Source organism: Manis pentadactyla, chromosome 4 (assembly GCF_030020395.1).
Source record: "Manis pentadactyla isolate mManPen7 chromosome 4, mManPen7.hap1, whole genome shotgun sequence".
Taxonomy (NCBI): domain Eukaryota; kingdom Metazoa; phylum Chordata; class Mammalia; order Pholidota; family Manidae; genus Manis; species Manis pentadactyla.
In genome coordinates this window covers 75869847-75891649 of record NC_080022.1, presented here as the reverse complement: position 1 = coordinate 75891649, position 21803 = coordinate 75869847, and the positions used below count along the sequence as shown (strand labels likewise).

Here is a 21803-nt window from a genome sequence, read left to right as displayed (position 1 = left end):
GGGTGAGGTTCTAAGCCTCACCTCTGTTGATCCCCAATTTCTCACCTGATGACCCCCCTGCGACTGTGCCTGTCTTAGGTTGTTCCTCCCTTGAGGAATCTTACCCGTCTCTGGCTAACCAGTCATCTTCCAGGGCCATACAGGGAAATGTAAAGTTGGTAAGTGAGAGAGAAGCCTTATTGTTTCAAATGGTTAGCTTTTTATTTCTTTGCATATTTATGCCCTGTAGCTTCTATGCTCAGCATTTGTCTTGAGGTATCTTTACCACTTGGAAGAATTATGATACTCAGTAAATTTGATATGAGGCACGAATACTATTTTAGGGTTGTAATTAGGAAGGAAGAAGAAAAGCTATAGAAGTAGCAAGCGGAAGAAAACATGGGAAGATTGATTATTTCTTTGACATATCTTCTTGTAGAGTAAATTCAGCATGTATAGGTTTTAAGCTACTACTTAAATTGCACACACACATTAACATAATAGGATTATAGTTACATAACCAAAGCATATCTGTAATTACCAGCCATCTCCAGTGAAACCAAGAAAACCAGTTAGGCACCTTAGGCATTTGTGAAAACTTATCTATGATATGGTGGATATTGTCCAACTGAACCTGAACAGTCTTAGAGAAATCAGACAAATTAAAACAACCCATTCCTGGGGAATGTTCACATCCCTTATGTTCTTTTAACAGTAAATAGTCTGTAGTTGTAAGATTTTGGAGCGCTAGAATTTGCACTTCTCCTAGTTCTTGGTTGAGTTCCAACAGTATAGATCCAGTCAAATTTGTTGTTTTACTGTATGCACAGGCCAGCTTAGATATCTCCTTCATTCTCATGGCAAGTCCAGGAGCTGGTGGGATGAGTGCATCTACAGCTGTAGCAGTGCGTGGATCTTTGTTGGGGTTTTTTGATGATCATCTTCTGGCATGAGTCTTCCAGAGAGTGCTGATGTTGGAAGTTCTCTTTCATATCGTATCTTAGTTCATTTTCGGGGTAGCCCAATTAGGCTTTGATCTTCTGTATAAATGCAAACAGACCCTTTGCCTACACTTTTATATGCCCTTTATACCCTTGTGTAGAACTCATTGGAGGTTACCACACAGGAACTGCCCTTTTTTTTTTTTGCTTTGTTTTTGGTATCACTAATCTACACTTACATGACGAATATTATGTTTACTAGGCTCTCCCCTATACCAGGTCTCCCCTATAAACCCCTTTACAGTCACTGTCCATCAGCATAGCAAAATGTTGTAGAATCACTACTTGCCTTCTCTGTGTTGTACAGCCCTCCCTTTTCTCCTGCCCCCCCATGCATGTTAATCTTAATATGCCCCTATTTTTCACCCCCCTTATCCCTCCCTACCCACCCATCCTCCCCAGTCCCTTTCCCTTTGGTACCTGTTAGTCCATTCTTGAGTTCTGTGATTCTGGTGCTGTTTTGTTCCTTTAGTTTTTCCTTTGTCCTTATATTCCACAGATGAGTGAAATCATTTGGTATTTCTCTTTCTCCGCTTGGCTTGTTTCACTGAGCATAATACCCTCCAGCTCCATCCATGTTGCTGCAAATGATTGGATTTGCCCTTTTCTTATGGCTGAGTAGTATTCCATTGTGTATATGTACCACATCTTCTTTATCCATTCATCTATCGATGGACATTTAGGTTGCTTCCAATTCTTGGCTATTGTAAATAGTGCTGCGATAAACATAGGGGTGCACTGATCTTTCTCATACTTGATTGCTGCATTCTTAGGGTAAATTCCTAGGAGTGCAATTCCTGGGTCAAATGGTAAGTCTGTTTTGAGCATTTTGATGTACCTCCATACTGCTTTCCACAATGGTTGAACTAGTTTACATTCCCACCAGCAGTGTAGGAGGGTTCCCCTTTCTCCACAGCCTCGCCAACATTTGTTGTTGTTTGCCTTTTGGATGGCAGTGATCCTTACTGGTGTGAGGTGATACCTCATTGTAGTTTTAATTTGCATTTCTCTGATAATTAGCGATGTGGAGCATCTTTTCATGTGTCTGTTGGCCATCTGTATTTCTTTTTTGGAGAACTGTCTGTTCAGTTCCTCTGCCCATTTTTAAATTGGGTTATTTGTTTTTTGTTTGTTGAGGCGTGTCAGCTCTTTATATATTCTGGACGTCAAGCCTTTATCGGATGTGTCATTTTCAAATATATTCTCCCATACTATAGGGATCCTTTTTGTTCTATTGATGGTGTCTTTTGCTGTACAGAACCTTTTCAGCTTAATATAGTCCCACTTACTCATTTTTGCTGTTGTTTTCCTTGCCCGGGGAGATATGTTCAAGAAGAGGTCACTCATGTTTATGTCTAAGAGGTGTTTGCCTATGTTTTCTTCCAAGAGTTTAATGGTTTCATGACTTACATTCAGGTCTTTGATCCATTTTGAGTTTACTTTTGTATATGGGGTTAGACAATGGTCCAGTTTCATTCTCCTACATGTAGCTGTCCAGTTTTGCCAGCACCATCTGTTGAAGAGACTGTCATTTCGCCATTGTATGTCCATGGCTCCTTTATCAAATATTAATTGACCATATATGTCTGGGTTAATGTCTGGATTCTCTAGTCTGTTCCATTGGTCTGTGGCTCTGCTCTTGTGCCAGTACCAAATTGTCTTGATTACTATGGCTTTATAGTAGAGCTTGAAGTTGGGGAGTGAGATCCCCCCTACTTTATTCTTCTTTCTCAGGATTGCTTTGGCTATTCGGGGTCTTTTGTGTTTCCATATGAATTTTTGAATTATTTGTTCCAGTTCATTGAAGAATGTTGCTGGTAGTTTCATAGGGATTGCATCAAATCTGTATATTGCTTTGGGCAGGATGGCCATTTTGACAATATTAATTCTTCCTAGCCACGAGCATGGGATGAGTTTCCATCTGTTAGTGTCCCCTTTAATTTCTCTTAAGAGTGACTTGTAGTTTTCAGAGTATAAGTCTTTCACTTCTTTGGTTAGGTTTATTCCTAGGTATTTTATTTTTTTTGATGCAATTGTGAATGGAGTTTTTTCCTGATTTCTCTTTCTGTTGGTTCTTTGTTAGTGTATAGGAAAGCCACAAATTTCTGTGTGTTGATTTTGTATCCTGCAACTTTGCTGTATTCCGATATCAGTTCTAGTAGTTTTGGGGTGGAGTCTTTAGGGTTTTTTATGTACAGTATCATGTCATCTGCAAATAGTGACAGTTTCACTTCTTCTTTACCAATCTGGATTCCTTCTATTTCTTTGTTTTGTCTGATTGCCGTGGCTAGGACCTCCAGTACAATGTTAAATAACAGTGGAGAGAGTGGGCATCCCTGTCTAGTTCCCGATCTCAGAGGAAATGCTTTCAGCTTCTCGCTGTTCAATATAATGTTGGCTGTGGGTTTATCATAGATGGCCTTTATTATGTTGAGGTACTTGCCCTCTATTCCCATTTTGCTGAGTGTTTTTATCTTGAATGGATGTTGAACTTTGTTGAATGCTTTTTCAGCATCTATGGAGATGATCATGTGGCTTTTGTCTTTCTTTTTGTTGATGTGGTGGATGATGTTGATGGATTTTCGAATGTTGTACCATCCTTGCATCCCTGGGATGAATCCCACGTGGTCATGGTGTATGATCCTTTTGATGTATTTTTGAATTCGGTTTGCTATTATTTTGTTGAGTATTTTTGCATCTACGTTCATCAGGGATATTGGTCTGTAGTTTTCTTTTTTGGTGGGGTCTTTGCCTGGTTTTGGTATTAGGGTGATGTTAGCTTCATAGAATGAGTTTGGGAGTATCCCCTCCTCCTCTATTTTTTTGGAAAACTTTAAGGAGAATGGGTATTATGTCCTCCTGGTATGTCTGATAAAATTCCGAGGTAAATCCATCTGGCCCGGGGGTTTTGTTCTTTGGTAGTTTTTGGATTACCGCTTCAATTTCGTTGCTGGTAATTGGTCTGTTTAGATTTTCTGTTTCTTCCTGGGTCAATCTTGGAAGGTTGTATTTTTCTAGGAAGTTGTCCATTTCTCCTAGGTTTCCCAGCTTGTTAGCATATAGGTTTTCATAGTATTCTCTAATAATTCTTTGTATTTCTGTGGGGTCCGTCGTGATTTTTCCTTTCTCATTTCTGATACTGTTGATTTGTGTTGACTCTCTTTTCTTCTTAATAAGTCTGGCTAGAGGCTTATCTGTTTTGTTTATTTCCTCGAAGAACCAGCTCTTGGTTTCATTGATTTTTGCTATTGTTTTATTCTTCTCAATTTTATTTATTTCTTCTCTGATCTTTATTATGTCCCTCCTTCTGCTGACCTTAGGCCTCATCTGTTCTTCTTTTTCCAATTTCGATAATTGTGACATTAGACCATTCATTTGGGATTGCTCTTCCTTTTTTAAATATGCTTGGATTGCTATATACTTTCCTCTTAAGACTGCTTTTGCTGTGTCCCACAGAAGTTGGGGCTTAGTGTTGTTGTCGTCATTTGTTTCCATATATTGCTGGATCTCCATTTTGATTTGGTCATTGATCCATTGATTATTTAGGAGTGTGTTGTTAAGCCTCCATGTGTTTGTGAGCCTCTTTGCTTTCTTTGTACAGTTTATTTCTAGTTTTATGCCTTTGTGGTCTGAAAAGTTGGTTGGTAGGATTTCAATCTTTTTGAATTTACTGAGGCTCTTTTTGTGGCCTAGTATGTGGTCTATTCTGGAGAATGTTTCATGTGCACTTGAGAAGAATGTATATCCTGTTGCTTTTGGATGTAGAGTTCTATAGATGTCTACTAGGTACATCTGCTTTACTGTGTTGTTCAGTGCTTCCGTGTCCTTACTTATTTTCTGCCCGGTGGATCTATCCTTTGGGGTGAGTGGTGTGTTGAAGTCTCCTAGAATGAATGCATTGCAGTCTATATCCCCCTTTAGTTCTGTTAGTATTTGTTTCACATATGCTGGTGCTCCTGTGTTGGGTGCATATATATTTAGAATCGTTATATCCTCTTGTTTGACTGAGCCCTTTGTCATTATGTAGTGTCCTTCTTTATCTCTTGTTACTTTCTTTGTTTTGAAGTATATTTTGTCTGATATTAGTACTGCAACCCCTGCTTTCTTCTCGCTGTTGTTTGCTTGAAATATGTTTTTCCATCCCTTTTAGTCTGTACATGTCTTTGGGTTTGAGGTGAGTTTCTTGTAAGCAGCATATAGATGGGTCTTGCTTTTTTATCCATTCTGTTACTCTGTGTCTTTTGATTGGTGCATTCAACCCATTAACATTTAGGGTGACTATTGAAAGATATGTACTTATTGCCATTGCAGGCTTTAAATTCGTGGTTACCAAAGGTTCAAGGTTAGCCTCTTTAGTATCTTACTGCCTAACTTAGCTCGCTTATTGAGCTGTTATATACACTGTCTGGAGATTCTTTTCTTCTCTCCCTTCTTGTTCCTCCTCCTCGATTCTTCATATGTTGGGTGTTTTGTGCTGTGCTCCTTCTAGGAGTGCTCCCATCTAGAGCAGTCCCTGTAAGATGTTCTGTAGAGGTGGTTTGTGGAAAGCAAATTCCCTCAGCTTTTGTTTGTCTGGGATTTGTTTAATCCCACCGTCATATTTGAATGATAGTCATGCTGGATACAGTATCCTTGGTTCAAGGCCCTTCTGTTTCATTGTATTAAATATATCATGCCATTCTCTTCTGGCCTGTAGGGTTTCTGTTGAGAAATCTGATATTAGCCTGATGGGTTTCCCTTTATAGGTGACGTTTTTCTCTCTAGCTGCCTTTAAAACTCTTTCCTTGTCCTTGATCTTTGCCATTTTAATTATTATGTGTCTTGGTGTTGTCCTTCTTGGATCCTTTCTGTTGGGGGTTCTGTGTATTTCCGTGGTCTGTTCGATTATTTCCTCCCCCAGTTTGGGGAAGTTTTCAGCAATTATTTCTTCTAAGATACTTTCCATCTCTTTTCCTCTCTCTTCTTCTTCTGGGACCCCTATAATACGGATTTTGTTCCTTTTGGATTGGTCACACAGTTCTCTTAATATTGTTTCATTCCTGGAGACCTTTTGGTCTCTCTCTATGTCAGCTTCTATGCGTTCCTGTTCTCTGATTTCAATTCCATCAATGGCCTCTTGCATTCTATCCATTCTGCTTATAAACCCTTCCAGAGTTTGTTTCATTTCTGCGATCTCCTTTCTGGCATCTGTGATCTCCCTCCGGATTTCATCCCATTTCTCTTGCGTATTTCTCTGCATCTCTGTCAGCATGTTCATGATTCTTATTTTGAATTCTTTGTCAGGAAGACTGGTTAGGTCTGTCTCCTTCTCTGGTGTTGTCTCTGTGATCTTTGTCTGCCTGTAGCTTTGCCTTTTCATGGTGATAGGAATAGTTTGCAGAGCTGGGACGAGTGATGGCTGGAAGACCTTCCCTTCTTGTTGGTTTGTGGCCCTCCTCTCCTGGGAGAACAGCGACCTCTAGTGGCTTGTGCTGCGCAGCTGCGCGCAGACAGGGTTTGTGCTTCCTGCCCAGCTGCTATGGAGTTAATCTCCGCTGTTGCTGTGGGCGTGGCCTGGCTCGGGCAGCTACTCCAAATGGTGGAGTCGCGTTGGAGCAGGAGCGGCTGGGAGGCTATTTATCTCCGTAAGGGGCCTCCCTGCTCCCTGAAGCCCAGGGGTTAGGGTTCCCAGAGATCCCCGGTTTCCCTACCTCTGGATTAAGTGTCCCGCCCTGCCCCTTTAAGTCTTCCAAAAAGCACCTGCCAAAACAAAACAACGACAACCAAAAAAAAAAAAAAGAAAAAAATTTTTATTTAAAAAAAAAAAAAAAATTTTTTTTAATTAAAAAAAAAAGGTGGTCGCTCGTTTTTCTTTATTCTCCGGTGCCAGCTTAAGGCCTCTGCTCACCGGTGTTGCTGCCCTGTTTCCCTAGTATTGGGGGCCCTATCCCTTTAAGACTTCCAAAAAGCGCTCGCCAAAACAAAACAGCAAAAAAGCAAAAAAAAAAAAATGGTCGCGCGCTTTTCTTATGTCCTCTGACACCCGGCCTCCAGTGCCCTCTCACTGTTCTTGCTGCCCTGTTTTCCTAGTATCGAGGGCCCTGCATTCTGGCCCGGATGGCTGGGGCTGGGTGTTAGGCAGCCCTGGGCTCCGTCTCCCTCCCGCTCTGCCTGCTCTTCTCCCGCCGGGAGCTGGGGGGATGGGCGCTCGGCTCCCGCGGGGCCGGGGCTTGTGTCTTACCCCCTTTGCGAGGCGCTGGGTTCTCTCAGGTGCGGATGTGGTCTGGATATTGTCCTGTGTCCTCTGGTCTTTCTTCTAAGAAGGGTTGTCTTTGTTATATTTTCATAGATATATGTTGTTTTGGGAGGAGATTTCCGCTGCTCTACTCACGCCGCCATCTTCCGCCCCTTCTCCCTTTATTATTATTATTATTTTTTTTTTTAATAAAATGCTGAAGTGGTAGGTAGATGTAAGATAAAGGTAGAAAACTTAGTTTAGTGTTGTAAGAGAGTAAATGTAGATGATCAGGTGTGTGCCTGTAGACTATGTGTTAATCCTAGCTATACAAGGGCAATAAAACATCCACAGATGCAGAAGATTTCTCTCAAAATGGGGGGAGAGGTTCTAAGCCTCACCTCTGTTGATCCCCAATTTCTCACCTGATGACCCCCCTGTGACTGTACCTGTCTTAGGTTGTTCCTCCCTTGAGGAATCTTACCCATCTCTGGCTAACCAGTCATCTTCCGCGGCCTAACAGGGAGATGTAAAGTTGGTAAGTGAGAGAGAAGCCGTATTGTTTGAAAAGGATAGCTTTTTACTTCTTTGCAGATTTATGCCCTGTGGCTTCTATGCCCAGCATTTGTCTTGAGGTATCTTTAGCACTTGGAGGAATTATGATACTCGGTAAATTCGATATGAGGCACGAATTCTATTTAAGGGTTGTAATTAGGAAGGAAGAAGAAAAGCTATAGAGGTAGCAGACGGAAGAAAACATGGTAAGATTGATTATTTCTTTGATATATCTTCTTGTAGAGTAATTTAAGCATGTATAGGTTTTAAACTATTAATTAAATTGCACACACACATTAACATAATAGGAATACAGTTACATAACCAAAGCAGATCTATAATTACCAGCCATCTCCAGTGAGGCCAAGAAAACCAGTTAGGCACCCTAGGCATTTGTGAAAATTTGTCTATGATATGATGGATATTGTCCAACTGTACTTGAACAGTCTGAGAGAAATCAGACAAATTAAAACAGCCCATTCCTGGGAACTGTTCACATCCCATATGTTCTTTTAACAGTAGATAGTCTATAGTTGTAAGATTTTGGAGCGCTACAACTTGCACTTCTCCTAATTCTTGGTTGAGTTCCAACAGTGTAGATCCAGTCAAATTTGTTGTTTTACTGTATGCACAGGCCAGCTTAGATTTCTCCTTTTCATTCCTATGACAAGTCCAGGAACCGGTGGGATGAATGCAGCTACAACTGCAGCATCGCCTGGATCTTTGTTGAGGTTTTTTGATGATCATCTTCTGGTATGACTCTTCCAGGTAGTGCTAATGTTGGAAGTTCTTCTTCGTATCATATCTTAGTTCATTTTCTGGGTAGCCAAATTAGGCTTTGATCCTCTGTATAAACACAAACAGACCCTTTGCCCACACTTTGATCTGCCCTTTATACTGTTGTGTAGAACTCATTGGAGGTCACCACACAGGAACTGCTTTTTTTTTTTTTTTTTTTAAGGGAAAGGAATATTATCAGAAAAGTGTACCTCCATAGCTGATCATCTGACACCCTTTAAGTGATCAAAGTTAAGGATATTTAAAGCATGCATTAATCTTTGATTTACAGTTAGTTTTATCCTATCATGGACTAATCCCCCTTTTCTTTCTTTCTTTTTTTTTTTTTTGTTATCTTTAATCTACACTTACATGAAGAATATTATGTTTACTAGGCTCTCCCCTATGCCAGGTCTCCGCTATAAACCCCTTTACAGTCACTGTCCATCAGCATAGCTAAATGTTGTAGAATCACTACTTGCCTTCTCTGTGTTGTACAGCCCTCCCCTTTCTCCCACCCCCCCATGCCTGCTGATCTTAATAATCCCCTTCTTCATCCCCCCTCCCCCGATCCCTCCCTACTCACCTAACCTCCCCAGCCCCTTTCCCTTTGTTACCTGTTAGTCCATTCTTGGGTTCTGTGATTCTGCTGCTATTTTGTTCCTTCAGTTTTTCCTTTGTTCTTATACTCCACAGATGAGTGAAATCATTTGGTATTTCTCTTTCTCTGCTTGTCTTATTTCACTGAGCATAATACCCTCCAGCTCCATCCATGTTGCTGCAAATTTTAGGATTTGCCCTCTTCTTATGGCTGAGTAGTATTCCATGGTGTATATGTACCACATCTTCTTTATCCATTCATCTACTGATGGACATTTAGGTTGTTTCCAATTCTTGGCTATTGTAAATAGTGCTGCGATAAACGTAGGGGTGCATTGGTCTTTCTCAAACTTGATTGCTGCGTTCTTAGGGTAAATTCCTAGGAGTGGAATTCCTGGGTCAAATGGTAAGTCTGTTTTGAGCATTTTGATGAACCTCCATACTGCTTTCCACAATGGTTGAACTAGTTTACATTCCCACCAGCAGTGTAGGAGGGTTCCCCTTTCTCCACAGCCTCGCCAACATTTGTTGTTGTTTGTCTTTTGGATGGCAGCCATCCTTACTGGTGTGAGGTGATACCTCATTGTAGTTTTAATTTGCATTTCTCTGATAATTAGTGATGTGGAGCATCTTTTCATGTGTCTGTTGGCCATCTGTATTTCTTTTTTGGAGAACTGTCTGTTCAGTACCTCTGCCCATTTTTAATTGGATTATTTGATTTTTGTTTGTTGAGGCATGTGAGCTCTTTATATATTTTGGACGTCAAGCCTTTATTGGATCTGTCATTTACAAATATATTCTCCCATACTGTAGGGTTCCTTTTTGTTCTATTGATGGTGTCTTTTGCTATACAGAAGCTTTTCAGCTTAATATAGTCCCACTTGTTCATTTTTGCTGTTGTTTTCCTTGCCTGGGGAGATATGTTCAAGAAGAGGTCGCTCATGTTTATGTCTAGGAGGTTTTTGCCTATGTTTTCTTCCATGAGTTTAATGGTTTCATGGCTTACATTCAGGTCTTTGATCCATTTTGAATTTACTTTTGTATATGGGGTTAGACAATGGTCCAGTTTCATTCTCCTACATGTAGCTGTCCAGTTTTGCCAGCACCATCTGTTGAAGAGACTGTCATTTCACCATTGTATGTCCATGGCTCCTTTATCAAATATTAATTGACCATATATGTTTGGGTTCATGTCTGGAGCCTCTAGTCTGTTCCACTGGTCTGTGGCTCTGTTCTTGTGCCAGTACCAAATTGTCTTGATTACTATGGCTTTATAGTAGAGCTTGAAATTGGGTAGTGAGATCCCCCCTACTTTTTTCTTCTTTCTCAGGATTGCTTTGGCTATTCGGGGTCTTTGGTGTTTCCATATGAATTTTTGAATTATTTGTTCCAGTTCATTGAAGAATATTGCTGGTAATTTGATAGGGATTGCATCAAATCTGTATATTGCTTTGGGCAGGATGGCCATTTTGACAATATTAATTCTTCCTAGCCACGAGCATGGGATGAGTTTCCATCTGTTAGTGTCCCCTTTAATTTCAAGAGAGAAGATTTTTAAAAGATAGTCTCCTCATGGAAGGAGCTCCCTGTCTGCTAGAAGAGAGAGACTTATAAACAGATGAACAGGAGAAGAAGGCAGTTGACAGTAGTGGAGGATGTGTCAGTTATGGGGGTGACAACAGGAAGAAGTGGCCAAGTCTGCTAATGCAGGTCTGGAACGTGCCAGAGGTGTTGCGTAAGCTGGGTCTGAAGAATGAATATTTACCCTGACCTGAACTGTTAATTCCCTTCTTTCAACTGTCCTGGCACTTTATCTGTAAAGGATACCACTATCACTTTGTGATATGTTGCTCTTTCATATCTCTGGCCCCCTCTTCTATGCCAGGCGGTAGGCTACTTAAGGAAGTACAGGTATACTTTCATATACATCATCTCCAATAGTCCTGTAGAAAGGTTGGGAGTTTTACCTCATACTTTGATGTTCTTGATGCCTTGCTTCTTCCTCCTCCTCTGCACTCCATTGGAATTTCCCAAGGCTTAGTCCTTGGCCTTCTCTATTTCTTCTTTCCTGATCACCTGATCTAATATTTTGAAACCACGCACATGTCATTTTCTATCATACTAACCTACTTTATTTTCTCTATAGCATTTATTACTATCTGAGATCATCTAACTCACTTCCTTGTTTTCTACTCTTTCAGCAGAATGTCAATTCCAGGAGAATTTATTTATTGCTTTACTGCCAACATCTAAAATCCTGCCAGCTCAATAAATACCCTTCAAAAAGAAAGGGGAATTATTCCCATTATGAAAATAAGGAAATTACAACAGAGTGACAAGTATATTCTTTCAATTTTACTTCCCATCCTCTCCAGTTTATTCTCCTTTATTGAGTTCGTATCAGGCACGATGTTTCTCACCAGAGTTACACAGATAGGTCGTCTTAGTCCCTGAGAATTTCACAGAGTAATTAGGAACTTACATCTACTTGAGGGAAAAAATCCACTCTTCATTCATTTCTTTGTCCTCCACAGTCCCTGACACCTAACACAGCACATTGTGTAGTAGGCACCCAATGCAAGTTAAATGACTAGTACAAATAAATGGGTTTTAGAATGGAAGGGCCTCATGTGAGTCCAGTGAGAAAGGCCTTGAACAGGTATTTTACATTGTAAGAATTACAAACAGTAAGAAAATGCAGTCTTTTTTTTTGTAACTAGATATTAATTTAGCCAACAAAAAGTTAAATGAGACAACTTTAGTGTAGACTTTTGAAATTAGAAATTGTTACCCGATATTTCAAAAGCAATATGGCTCCATATATATATAAAAGATGCATAAAATGTTTATATCCTTTAAAAATGTTTATACCCTTTAATCTAGTGATACAATCACATGAATTTATAGAGTGAACTATCTAGAAATAGAGAAATTACACATATTCACAAATGAACATAGCATTATTTATATAAACAAATGACAAGAAAATTATTCTAGAATTTGTTAGACTCAAATAGCCATGAAAATCATAAATACTAAAACCATAATACTATGAAGTTTTCATGAAATATTGCTAGGTTTCAAAAAGACAGAAAATTTGAATATAGGTGATGGTTCTAAACTATGTAAATTTGAGTAAGTTAAAATTTTCCTTACAGAAAAGCAAAAAGTCAGGGATACTGGATCCAGGCTGGTGGATTGTGGGAGAAAAATCAGCTGGACTAGTTGGACTGAGCCACTGACCTAAAAGCCAGTCCACAGGTGATTAAGAGAGAGCATGTAGGGGCAAAGGGTCTGTGAGTAGCTGCCAAGGGGCTAAGAAGAAAAGACAGAATCCAAGTATAAGTCATCTGAAGGGAAACTGTGGGTATCAGACAATAACAATAGCATCCTAACTGGTCTCCCTGCATCCACTCTTTGTTTTAATTTTTATTTTGTTCTGGGGATGCTTTTGAGAAAAGAGAAATATCTTTACTCTCAGGATAATACTTATAAATTATTTCATAATAGAGAGCATGGCAGTGTTCTCTTTCCTTATAGCCTTGCTCCTACCACTCTCTAATATTTTATTTTCTAATTTGAAATTTAAAGAATGTGAATGTGTTTGGCTGGAACATGCTTTCGAGAATGTGATAAAGGCTATGGTTGCTCTCCCCAGAAAAATCTGCTTAGTGATACAGTTCAAGGGTCCCCACTGCAGGCCCACCCAAGAGCTCCTGCAGAGACCAAGGACTCCAGTGAAGCTCCCTGGATGAGTTCATCCCTGCAGTCACTTCCACTTAGACGTCAGCCCCATGAAGGAAAGGCCTGCCTTATTCATTGCTGCATCTCACATGTGCTATAGTGCCTTGCATGTAGTAGGTACACAATATTTGTTAAATGAATTAATAATTAATGTGTTGTGTTCTTATTTTATTTTATTTCAGGTCATAATAATGGTGCCTTTCTATGACTGCTATGAGCCCATGGTGAGAATGGCTGGAGCAACACCTGTTTTTATTACCCTAAAATCTGTAAGTGTGCCAGGATGATTCACTTGCTTTGAGAAGTTTTGAACATACCAGTTACTTTGTCATTGATTAAGTTCCTACCTTAATTACATTGAGGGATTTACTATATATCTCTACTATGACTAAAGGTAGTCAACAACTTTAAGAGGGGAACTTTTATAAGTTATCATGTGTTTGCCATGTGTCTGTCTCTGTTATATCAGCATCCGCACCATATATGATATTCTCTTTTGTGGTTATAAATAGAAATAGTTATTTCTAGTTATTTATATTTTGTGTCTTCCCCCACTGACATAAGCACCACCAGATCAGAGACCATTTCTGTGTCACTTTTACAGCACTGCTTCCTACTAACTAACAGGATAAGGTATATGCTGAGTGCTTAATAAGTGCTTGCTGAATTCTAAACAAAGCAATTTTTAAAAATTCTGCTAGAATTATAATAATATAATAATATAATAAAGTCTGCTTAGAAACATAATTAAGTATAGCTACATGTAAGAGAATGCTAAAGAAGAAATTCAGATGGTCAACAGGCACATGAAAGGATGTTCCACATCACTAATTATCAGGGAAATGCAAATAAAAACCACAATGAGATACCACCTCACACCAGTTAGCATGGCCAACATCAAAAAGACTAGGAACAACAAATGTTAGTGAGGATGTGGAGAAAGGGGAACCCTCCTACACTACTGGTGAGAATGTAAATTAGTTCAACCATTGTGGAAAGCAGTATGGAGGTTCCTCAAAAAACTCAAAATAGAAATACCATTTGACCCGGTAATTCCATGCCTAGGAATTTACCCAAAGAAAACAAGTTCTCAGACTCAAAAAGACATATGCATCCCTATATTTACTGCAGCACTATTTACAATAGCCAAGATATGGAAGCAACCTAAGTGTCCATCAGTAGATGAATGGATAAAGAAGATGTGGTACATATACACAATGGAATATTATTCAGCCATAAGAAGAAAACAGATCCTACCACTTGCAACAACATGGATGGAGCTAGAGGATATTATGCTCAGTGAAATAAGCCAGGCAGAGAAAGACAAGTATCAAATGATTTCCCTCATTTGTGGAATACAACAACGAAGCAAAACTGAAGTAACAAAACAGCAGCAGACTCAGAGACTCCAAGAAGGGACTAGCAGTTACCAAAGGGGAGGTGTGGGGGAGGGTGGGTAGGGAGGGAGGGAGAAGGGTATTGAGGGGCATTATGATTAGTACATATGGTGTGTTTGGGGGGATCATGGGGAAGACAGTGTAGACAGAGAAGAGAAGTAGTGACTTTGTGGCATCTTACTGCACTGATGGACAGTGACTTCAGTGGGTTATGGGGGGGACTTGATAATATGGGTGAATGTAGTAACCACATTGTCTCTCATGTGAAACCTTCATAAGAGTATATATCAATGATATCTTAAGAAAAAAAATAAAATACAAACCACAAAAAAAAGAGAGAGAAATATAATAAAGTATATTAACATTGTCTTTTTAAAAATCTTATCAAAATAAATAATACACTAGGGTGAATCACAAAATCTTCTATTAGCCTTAGAGTATTATCCATGTTACATAGTTAACTTTGTTAACATAGTTATAGCTGGCTCCTTTGAAGGAATATAAATGCTAACAGCTGTGAACGTTGACAGACTTCACTTTTCCATTTAACAGATGTGAACACAAGACCCAAGTCCTCTTGGGCTCATAAGACAGAACTAAAGCTTAGTTGTTTCTACTTACTTTCTTTGCTAGTCATTTTTCAGTTACCTTTGCCATGCCTTTCTCTAGTTTTTTTTCCTCATTAGGTTACTTATTTGTAAGATAGCAAACATGAATTAATTGAATTAAATCACATCTTCATTCTTCATGCTTAGAAACCTGTTGATGGGAAAAAATGGTCTAGTTCTGACTGGATATTGGATCCTCAAGAACTGGCAAGTAAATTTAATTCCAAAACCAAAGCTATTATACTAAATACTCCACATAACCCCATTGGCAAGGTGAGTCTTTGATCTCTTTATACAGTCTTCTGACCCACCATTTTCTGACGTTTCAAATCATGATTGGCTCTGCTCTTCTGTTTCCTTTAACATGTGCAGGTGTATTCCAGAGAAGAACTACAAGTGATTGCTGACCTTTGCATCAAGTATGACACACTGTGCATTAGTGATGAGGTCTATGAATGGCTTGTATATACTGGAAATAAGCATTTAAAAATAGGTACTGATTATTCTGTAGAGTCACAAGTCTTAGTGTTTGTGGGCATATGGGGAGCAACTGATTGGAAAGGATCCCAGAACAGCTTTCAAATAGTCTTTGTAATGGGTACCTATTTGTATGAGCACCTAAAAATGGGATGTGAATGATAGATGCTTGAGGGAATTAGTACACAGATTAAAGGACAAATGGTACAAACTTACAGGAAGAGATTTTGGACCACACCATAAAGCTGCAAAACACCCTTGGTTTTTTATCAAGAATCCAGCTGTTACTTGGTGCATATGACACAGGGAGCTTACTTGTTCCTGACCTGGACTGTCTCTACTGAACAGGTTGCCAAAACACCAGGTCCATAGGCAAAAACTACAGGTACACAGTAAGCTACTGCTTTTTGGCCCTTGCCTGGGATCTCACCATCACTACTGGACCATCTCACAACCGCCATGGTGTTTCCCCGGGAAATCCAAACTTGTATCAATTAGAGGATTATAAACTGGGCTGCCACCTTTGGGTCCTTGCACTTGCCCTCCTTATGCCTAGAAATACTTTTCCTCCAGATAGCTATATGGCTCAGTCTCTCACCTGCCCCAGGTCTTTGTCCAGGTGTCAGTTTTTATAACCATGACGTTGAAGACAGTTACACCTCTCCTTCCAGCATTTGCTTTGTCCTTTTCTGTCATTTTTTCTTTATAACAAATATCACGGTCTATACATTTTACTTCTAACTTGCAAGAAGGTGTAGACATTTTTGTTGGTTTTGGTCCCTTCTGAGTCCAGAATAGTGTCCTGCATGTGATAGATGATCAGAAAGTGATTGTTGAATGAATGATAGGAAGTATGGAAAGAATAAGGGCAGGATAACTAAAAATCACTGGGCAGAAACCAATAAATAAAAAATGATTTATGTTATATTTAAAGAGCTGTTGCATTTACCATAATTACCCCTGTGGTACCTTACAAATTATAGCAGAGATAAAGAAGAGAAAGCAACTGGTTTAGGGCATCAACAGAGGAGTGATCAAAAGATGGAATTTGTTAGGCAGAGAAGAGAAAGAAAATGCCTATCAGGTAAACTAATATGGAATGTGGAAAGGAGCGCAGAAGATCAAGATATAAAGAAAGGTAAGTGGATTATAAAGTGTATTATACTAACTAGCACAGGTGAGAGTGGAAAAGTAGGATGATTCTGAAGGGCTTTGAATATGAGAAAAAAAGAGTCTGAACTTTGTTGAGATCAGTGGTTCTTAAATTTACTTTAGTGGTAGAGCACCTTGGAGCCACAATGTTTACATCATAAAATAGTGATATATTGTACTCCATCCTGAAACTGGAAGCAATTTTCCTAACAGAAATTCAATAATTAGAGGAAATTCAATATAAAATACTGAATTCTGCACACATCTGTCTGTAACAAAGAGCTGTTGTAATAAACACATCTGAGTTTTTCTGATTTCACCATGGATGTTCATTTACTAAATGCTCATTTGTTTCACTGTTGGTAGCACTCACTATCAGATAAGTCATGGCACTGATTATCATAAGTGCTTAAGAAACTTTTGTGGCTTAAGAAAATTTTGTGGAAGAAAACTTCAAATTGATTTGTTAAAAGAAAAATTCTACATATTAATTTAATCACCTGAGTACCAGTGACCATACTTTAAGAGCTACTGTAAAAGGTGTGACAAGGCAGAGGACTTGGTTACGTGATGGGATTTATTTAAAAAGGTAAGAACCAGTCACAGGTGAGAATCTTAAGTAAATCAGACGCCTGGCCATGTAGATGATGCATGGGGGCCATTTAGAAGTAGAAAATCGGTGCACAGAGCATAGCATTTGAAGATGAGAAGGAAAGGAATAAGCAAGTAGGGTTCTAAGATCTCCAGCCTAGACCACTCACAAGGGATGAGGCCCTTAACCAGAGATGGCGATGTGGAGAGGAGGAGCAGACCTGCGGGGAAGAGCTGAGCAGAGGAAATTCCTGCTTCTCATGCTTTGGTCTTGCTAAGTTTCAGTGTCTGTGAGACACAGAGGAGATGTCTGGAGGCTGGAGTCATAGGCCTGATGGTCAGGGATGAATTAAGAAGGGATACATTTTTGGCAGTCATCACCATTTTGTTGATAGGGGAACCCATGGAAGAGAATGAATTTTCCCAGGGAGAATGTATAAACAGAAAAGGCCAGAGATTGCAAGGTGTGTTGCCTTAATACAGCAACCTGTTGTTATACGTCAGAATTGCAGCAGAGTTCACCTTTTCCTGTCTAGTGGATGACCACTACCTCAGGTCATCAGACTATTCCCCAGGAGAAAATGAGACCGACATAGGCAATTAATTTATTTGGTAATTTTTTTAGATTAAGTAGAGAGAGGAAGGACATCTAATGAATATAATCTGAGACTCAACATAAAACGTGTCTATGTCTATGCGATAATGACTCAAAGCTCTAGAGTTTTAGTTAATTCAGTTTAGCAATATCATTTCCAAAGGATTACTTTCAATTATCTTGAAATTTATTGTTTAAACCTTCAAACCTTGTATTGTAAACCCTGAATGATAAAAGTGATAATATTATTTGCTAAGACATACTTTTAAATCTGAATTTAAAACAAGAAAATGAATTCACTATTTCATCATTTAGAGAGTACAGTTTGGTTGCATGAAAACTTAGATATTCTGTCAAATACAGTGGCCTTTGTTATATGAAAGATGCAAAGTGGCTATTCCATCAATTTGCAGATAGTCGTTCTACAATGTAATTCAACAAGGCTTTCTAGCCATACATCATGAAATTAGCATCATCTTCAGGTTGTCACAGAGGCAGTTTTCCCTGGTGTAGTACTCTTCATCACATCTCTAATCTTTATTTGACTTCTATTGAGGCCTAGTTTGCCTATAAATAACTGTTGTAGCTGCTGTGACTGATTTAAGGGTCATGGGATATAAACTAGAAACGCGAAGTTACCAGTTGTCTTTCAGATACAACTGCAAGCTAAACTTAACCAATACTGGGTATAGTTTTTAAAAATCATCAGACCTGCATAGATTTCTTTTCTCCCCATAGATTACTACATTCATACTCAATGCTGTGGTCATCTGTTCTGCCTGTCTGTTTACATTAACTTCTGTGGCTCTCCAAATCTCCGAGATTGAGAAGACATGACCATCTAAATGATTTAAAAAACACGCGGGGCCCTTTTTACTGAAATGTAGAATTTGTTCTTATTGGATCAAATTCTTGATTCAAATGATGTCTCCACGTTTCAGTAAAATGATGATTCAGTCAACAAAAGAAATCTCTCTTCTAAAAGAGATATATGAATATGCTGGTATTTATATAACAACCATTGATATTTGGCAAATTAATATAAATTCCTTGTAAGTTATTTAGCTGATCAGCTTACTCTTTGAAAAAAAGACATCCACTTTTATATGGCTAAAATAGCCATTAACAAATTATTTAGGTCTCCTTTTAAATAATGTAGTTAGATTTAATGTTTTGTGATTGAAACCTGTATTTGACTTGTGAGCAGTTTGGTTTTCTTTGTCTATAACTTATAGTGAAAACACATTTGGGATGCATTAGTTTCCATGGGTAATTCTTATTTCCAAAGAATTTATTTCTAAATATTGTTCTTGCTAATAGGCCTTCGTGATTTTGGATATTTGACAGTAGTGATACTCTGCATTATATATAGTTTACATTTTCTCTGGTCAAATAGGAAAGTGGGACATGTGTCATGGTGTTGGAATACTTTGAAAGATTAGAAATGTCTCCAAACTTGAAGGAATATAATTATTTATATCAAATGTTAGAATATCCCTTTTTTGAATGGACCCTTTAAATATTTTCTTCATTTATCTTTTTTGGTTTTTGTTATACTCTATAGAAAATGCCATTATGACTTCTCTGATTTATATAGTTTTCCTCCCTTTACAAATATTGTCAGGTATTTCTTGATAGACCAAAATTATGTATGCATCCATTTGGGGAATTTCTTTAGATACCTTACATATTAGTAGGCACTTTACTTGCTTATGAGATTACTTTAAGAAAACAAGAGCCCCCCAGATATGGGTGTTTACTTTCCCTTTGTGTGTACCAACACTCTTACAACGATATTATTAGAGCATCTACTGTGCCTCTAAAAAACATGAAAAGCTGTGGGATTCCATGTGAAGACCCTGACACCCAAATCACTTGACGTATCCCAAAGCCATGCTGTAGGTAGCATTCTCGGATTAACAGGGGAATAACTTCCAATGTCTAGCAAAATTTACAGATGCTTGCGTTTTATATCTCCATGACTTTGTTAACCTGCATTCCCTTTGCCCAAAATACCTTTCTTCCCCTTCTCTGCCTGGCAAAGACATGTGGTCTTCCAAGTCTCAGCTCAAGCATTACAGAATGTTGCAGAAAGCTGCCCCTACACCTTCTACCCTTACATAATATCCCATGCCTGCTGCTATTAGAGCACTTAACCACACGGTATTACGCTTGTTTCATTTGTCTCCTACCCCACTAGACAGTAAGCTCCTTGAGGATAGGAACTGTATCTTCCTCCTCTTTGTTTCCTTTATCCCTAGCTTAGTCCCTGGCACCTGATTGTTGCTAATAAATGTTTGGTGAATAAATGAATGAATGATTTTATTAAAGGTACCAATCAACTTGAAAACGTCTATACAATCATGTCTCATTATTCATGGAATCTGTATTTGTGAGTTCATCTATCACTAAAGTATATTTGTATCCCCGAATCAATACTTAGGGTACTTATCCCTGAATCAGTACTCAGGGCACTTCCTTCACAGACATGTACAAAGGGACTTCAAGTCCCCTAATATGCATTTCTCCAGTTGAGGTCCACATGGTAACACTCTGCCTTCTGCTTTCAGCTCACGTTGTTTTCACAGTGATTTTGCTCTTTAAAATGGCTCCCAAGCATAGTGCTGAAGTGCTATCTAATATTTCTCAGTGCAGGGGTCCTGTGATGTGCATTACAGAGAGAATATGTGCATTAGCTAAGCTCCAGTCAGGCACAAGTTCTAGGGCTGTTGACATGGGACTTTCAGGGGGTGATAACCTAAAAGATGCAGGGCTTTTTAGGGGGTGAAAAAAATCATCCTAAAATTGGTTGCACAACTCTGTCGCTATAGTAAAAACCGCTGAATTGTACATGTTAAATAAGTGAATTATATGGTGTGAGATTTGTATCTCAATAAAGTCGTCAGGACAACCCAAGCACACACACATACACATGCACACACAGATCGCTGGGCTAGCCTACAGTTTCCAGTTCAGTAGGTCTGGGATGCAGTCCAAGATTATGCCTTTCTTAAAAGTTCCCCCGTGATACTGACATTGCTGGCAGGGGGACCACATTTTAAGAACCATTGTCCTAGGAATCCTGTAGAAATAGACTCGGAAATGGGTAGAGTAGAGATGAGTTAAACAGTAGCCAGGACCACAAGCAAACTGTGCCCCAGAATGATCGTACTGAACACGAGGCGGCTGCTGCCACTGCGTGTGGCGTGCCATGGACTGTGTGTCCATTGCAGCAACTCAGACTGGAACACTGCAGCCTGCCGGCACCTCTGCCACTTCTGCCCCTTGAAATAGTTTTGCTACTTAAGATTATTCAATCTATAACATATTCCTTTGGTTCAATATTACAGTGTTTTCAAGCATTATAACATTTTCAACTGCCTTTGGGTTAAAGGTACATTACCTTTAAAAAGCCTATTGAAATAACTTGACTGTGCTGTGATATAATTACGTGTTTAGATTGTACTGCATGCAGATTGATTGGAAAGCAATTATTTGACCTTTTTTTCCCCCTTTTTCCTATTCAGCTACGTTTCCAGGTATGTGGGAGAGGACCATAACAATCGGAAGCGCTGGAAAGACTTTTAGTGTAACTGGCTGGAAGGTAAGATGAAGAATTTAAATGCTTCAAAACCACATGTATTTTACTTCTTACAGAGTTTTTTTTGTGTTTTCCATGTGTACATACTGAGTTTACACAGGTTTTATACTTGATGATCTTCTGCTTATTATTAACTCATTTAACTTTCATGTTGGCCTTTGTCCTTTTTGAGACCTGATCATTTCTTTAAAAGTAAGAAATATTTGGTAATTTTTCATTTTATATGTAACCAACTAGTGACACTTTGTCTTTACAAAGTGTTCAGATTATTACATATTAATATAAAAGGAGAAAAGTAACAATTGCTAATATTTTGGCACTTACTATGTGCCTAGTGCTGCTACGTGCTCAACACGTACTGATTCCTTTCATCCTCAAAACCACATTATGAGGTGGGTATGATTTACTATCCCCATTTTACAGACAGTAGCACTAAAGTACAGAGAAATTAAGTGACTTGCCTGTTAACACTGCTAATAAATAAACCAAGCCAGGGGGACAGTCTAGTTTCA

At 38.9% G+C, this 21803-nt stretch overlaps 1 protein-coding gene across 2 annotated transcripts in view; it reads left to right on the top strand.

Annotated features, from left to right (window-relative positions):
- Positions 1–21803, top strand: part of KYAT3 (kynurenine aminotransferase 3) — a 58495-nt gene that overhangs the window by 24798 nt on the left and 11894 nt on the right. For both annotated transcript variants that reach the window (XM_057500397.1, XM_036890269.2), the window contains 4 exons: positions 13053–13139; positions 15023–15148; positions 15248–15368; positions 21218–21294. In XM_057500397.1, coding sequence (XP_057356380.1) covers positions 13053–13139; positions 15023–15148; positions 15248–15368; positions 21218–21294 — 411 coding nt within the window. The remainder of the gene's footprint in view (positions 1–13052; positions 13140–15022; positions 15149–15247; positions 15369–21217; positions 21295–21803) is intronic.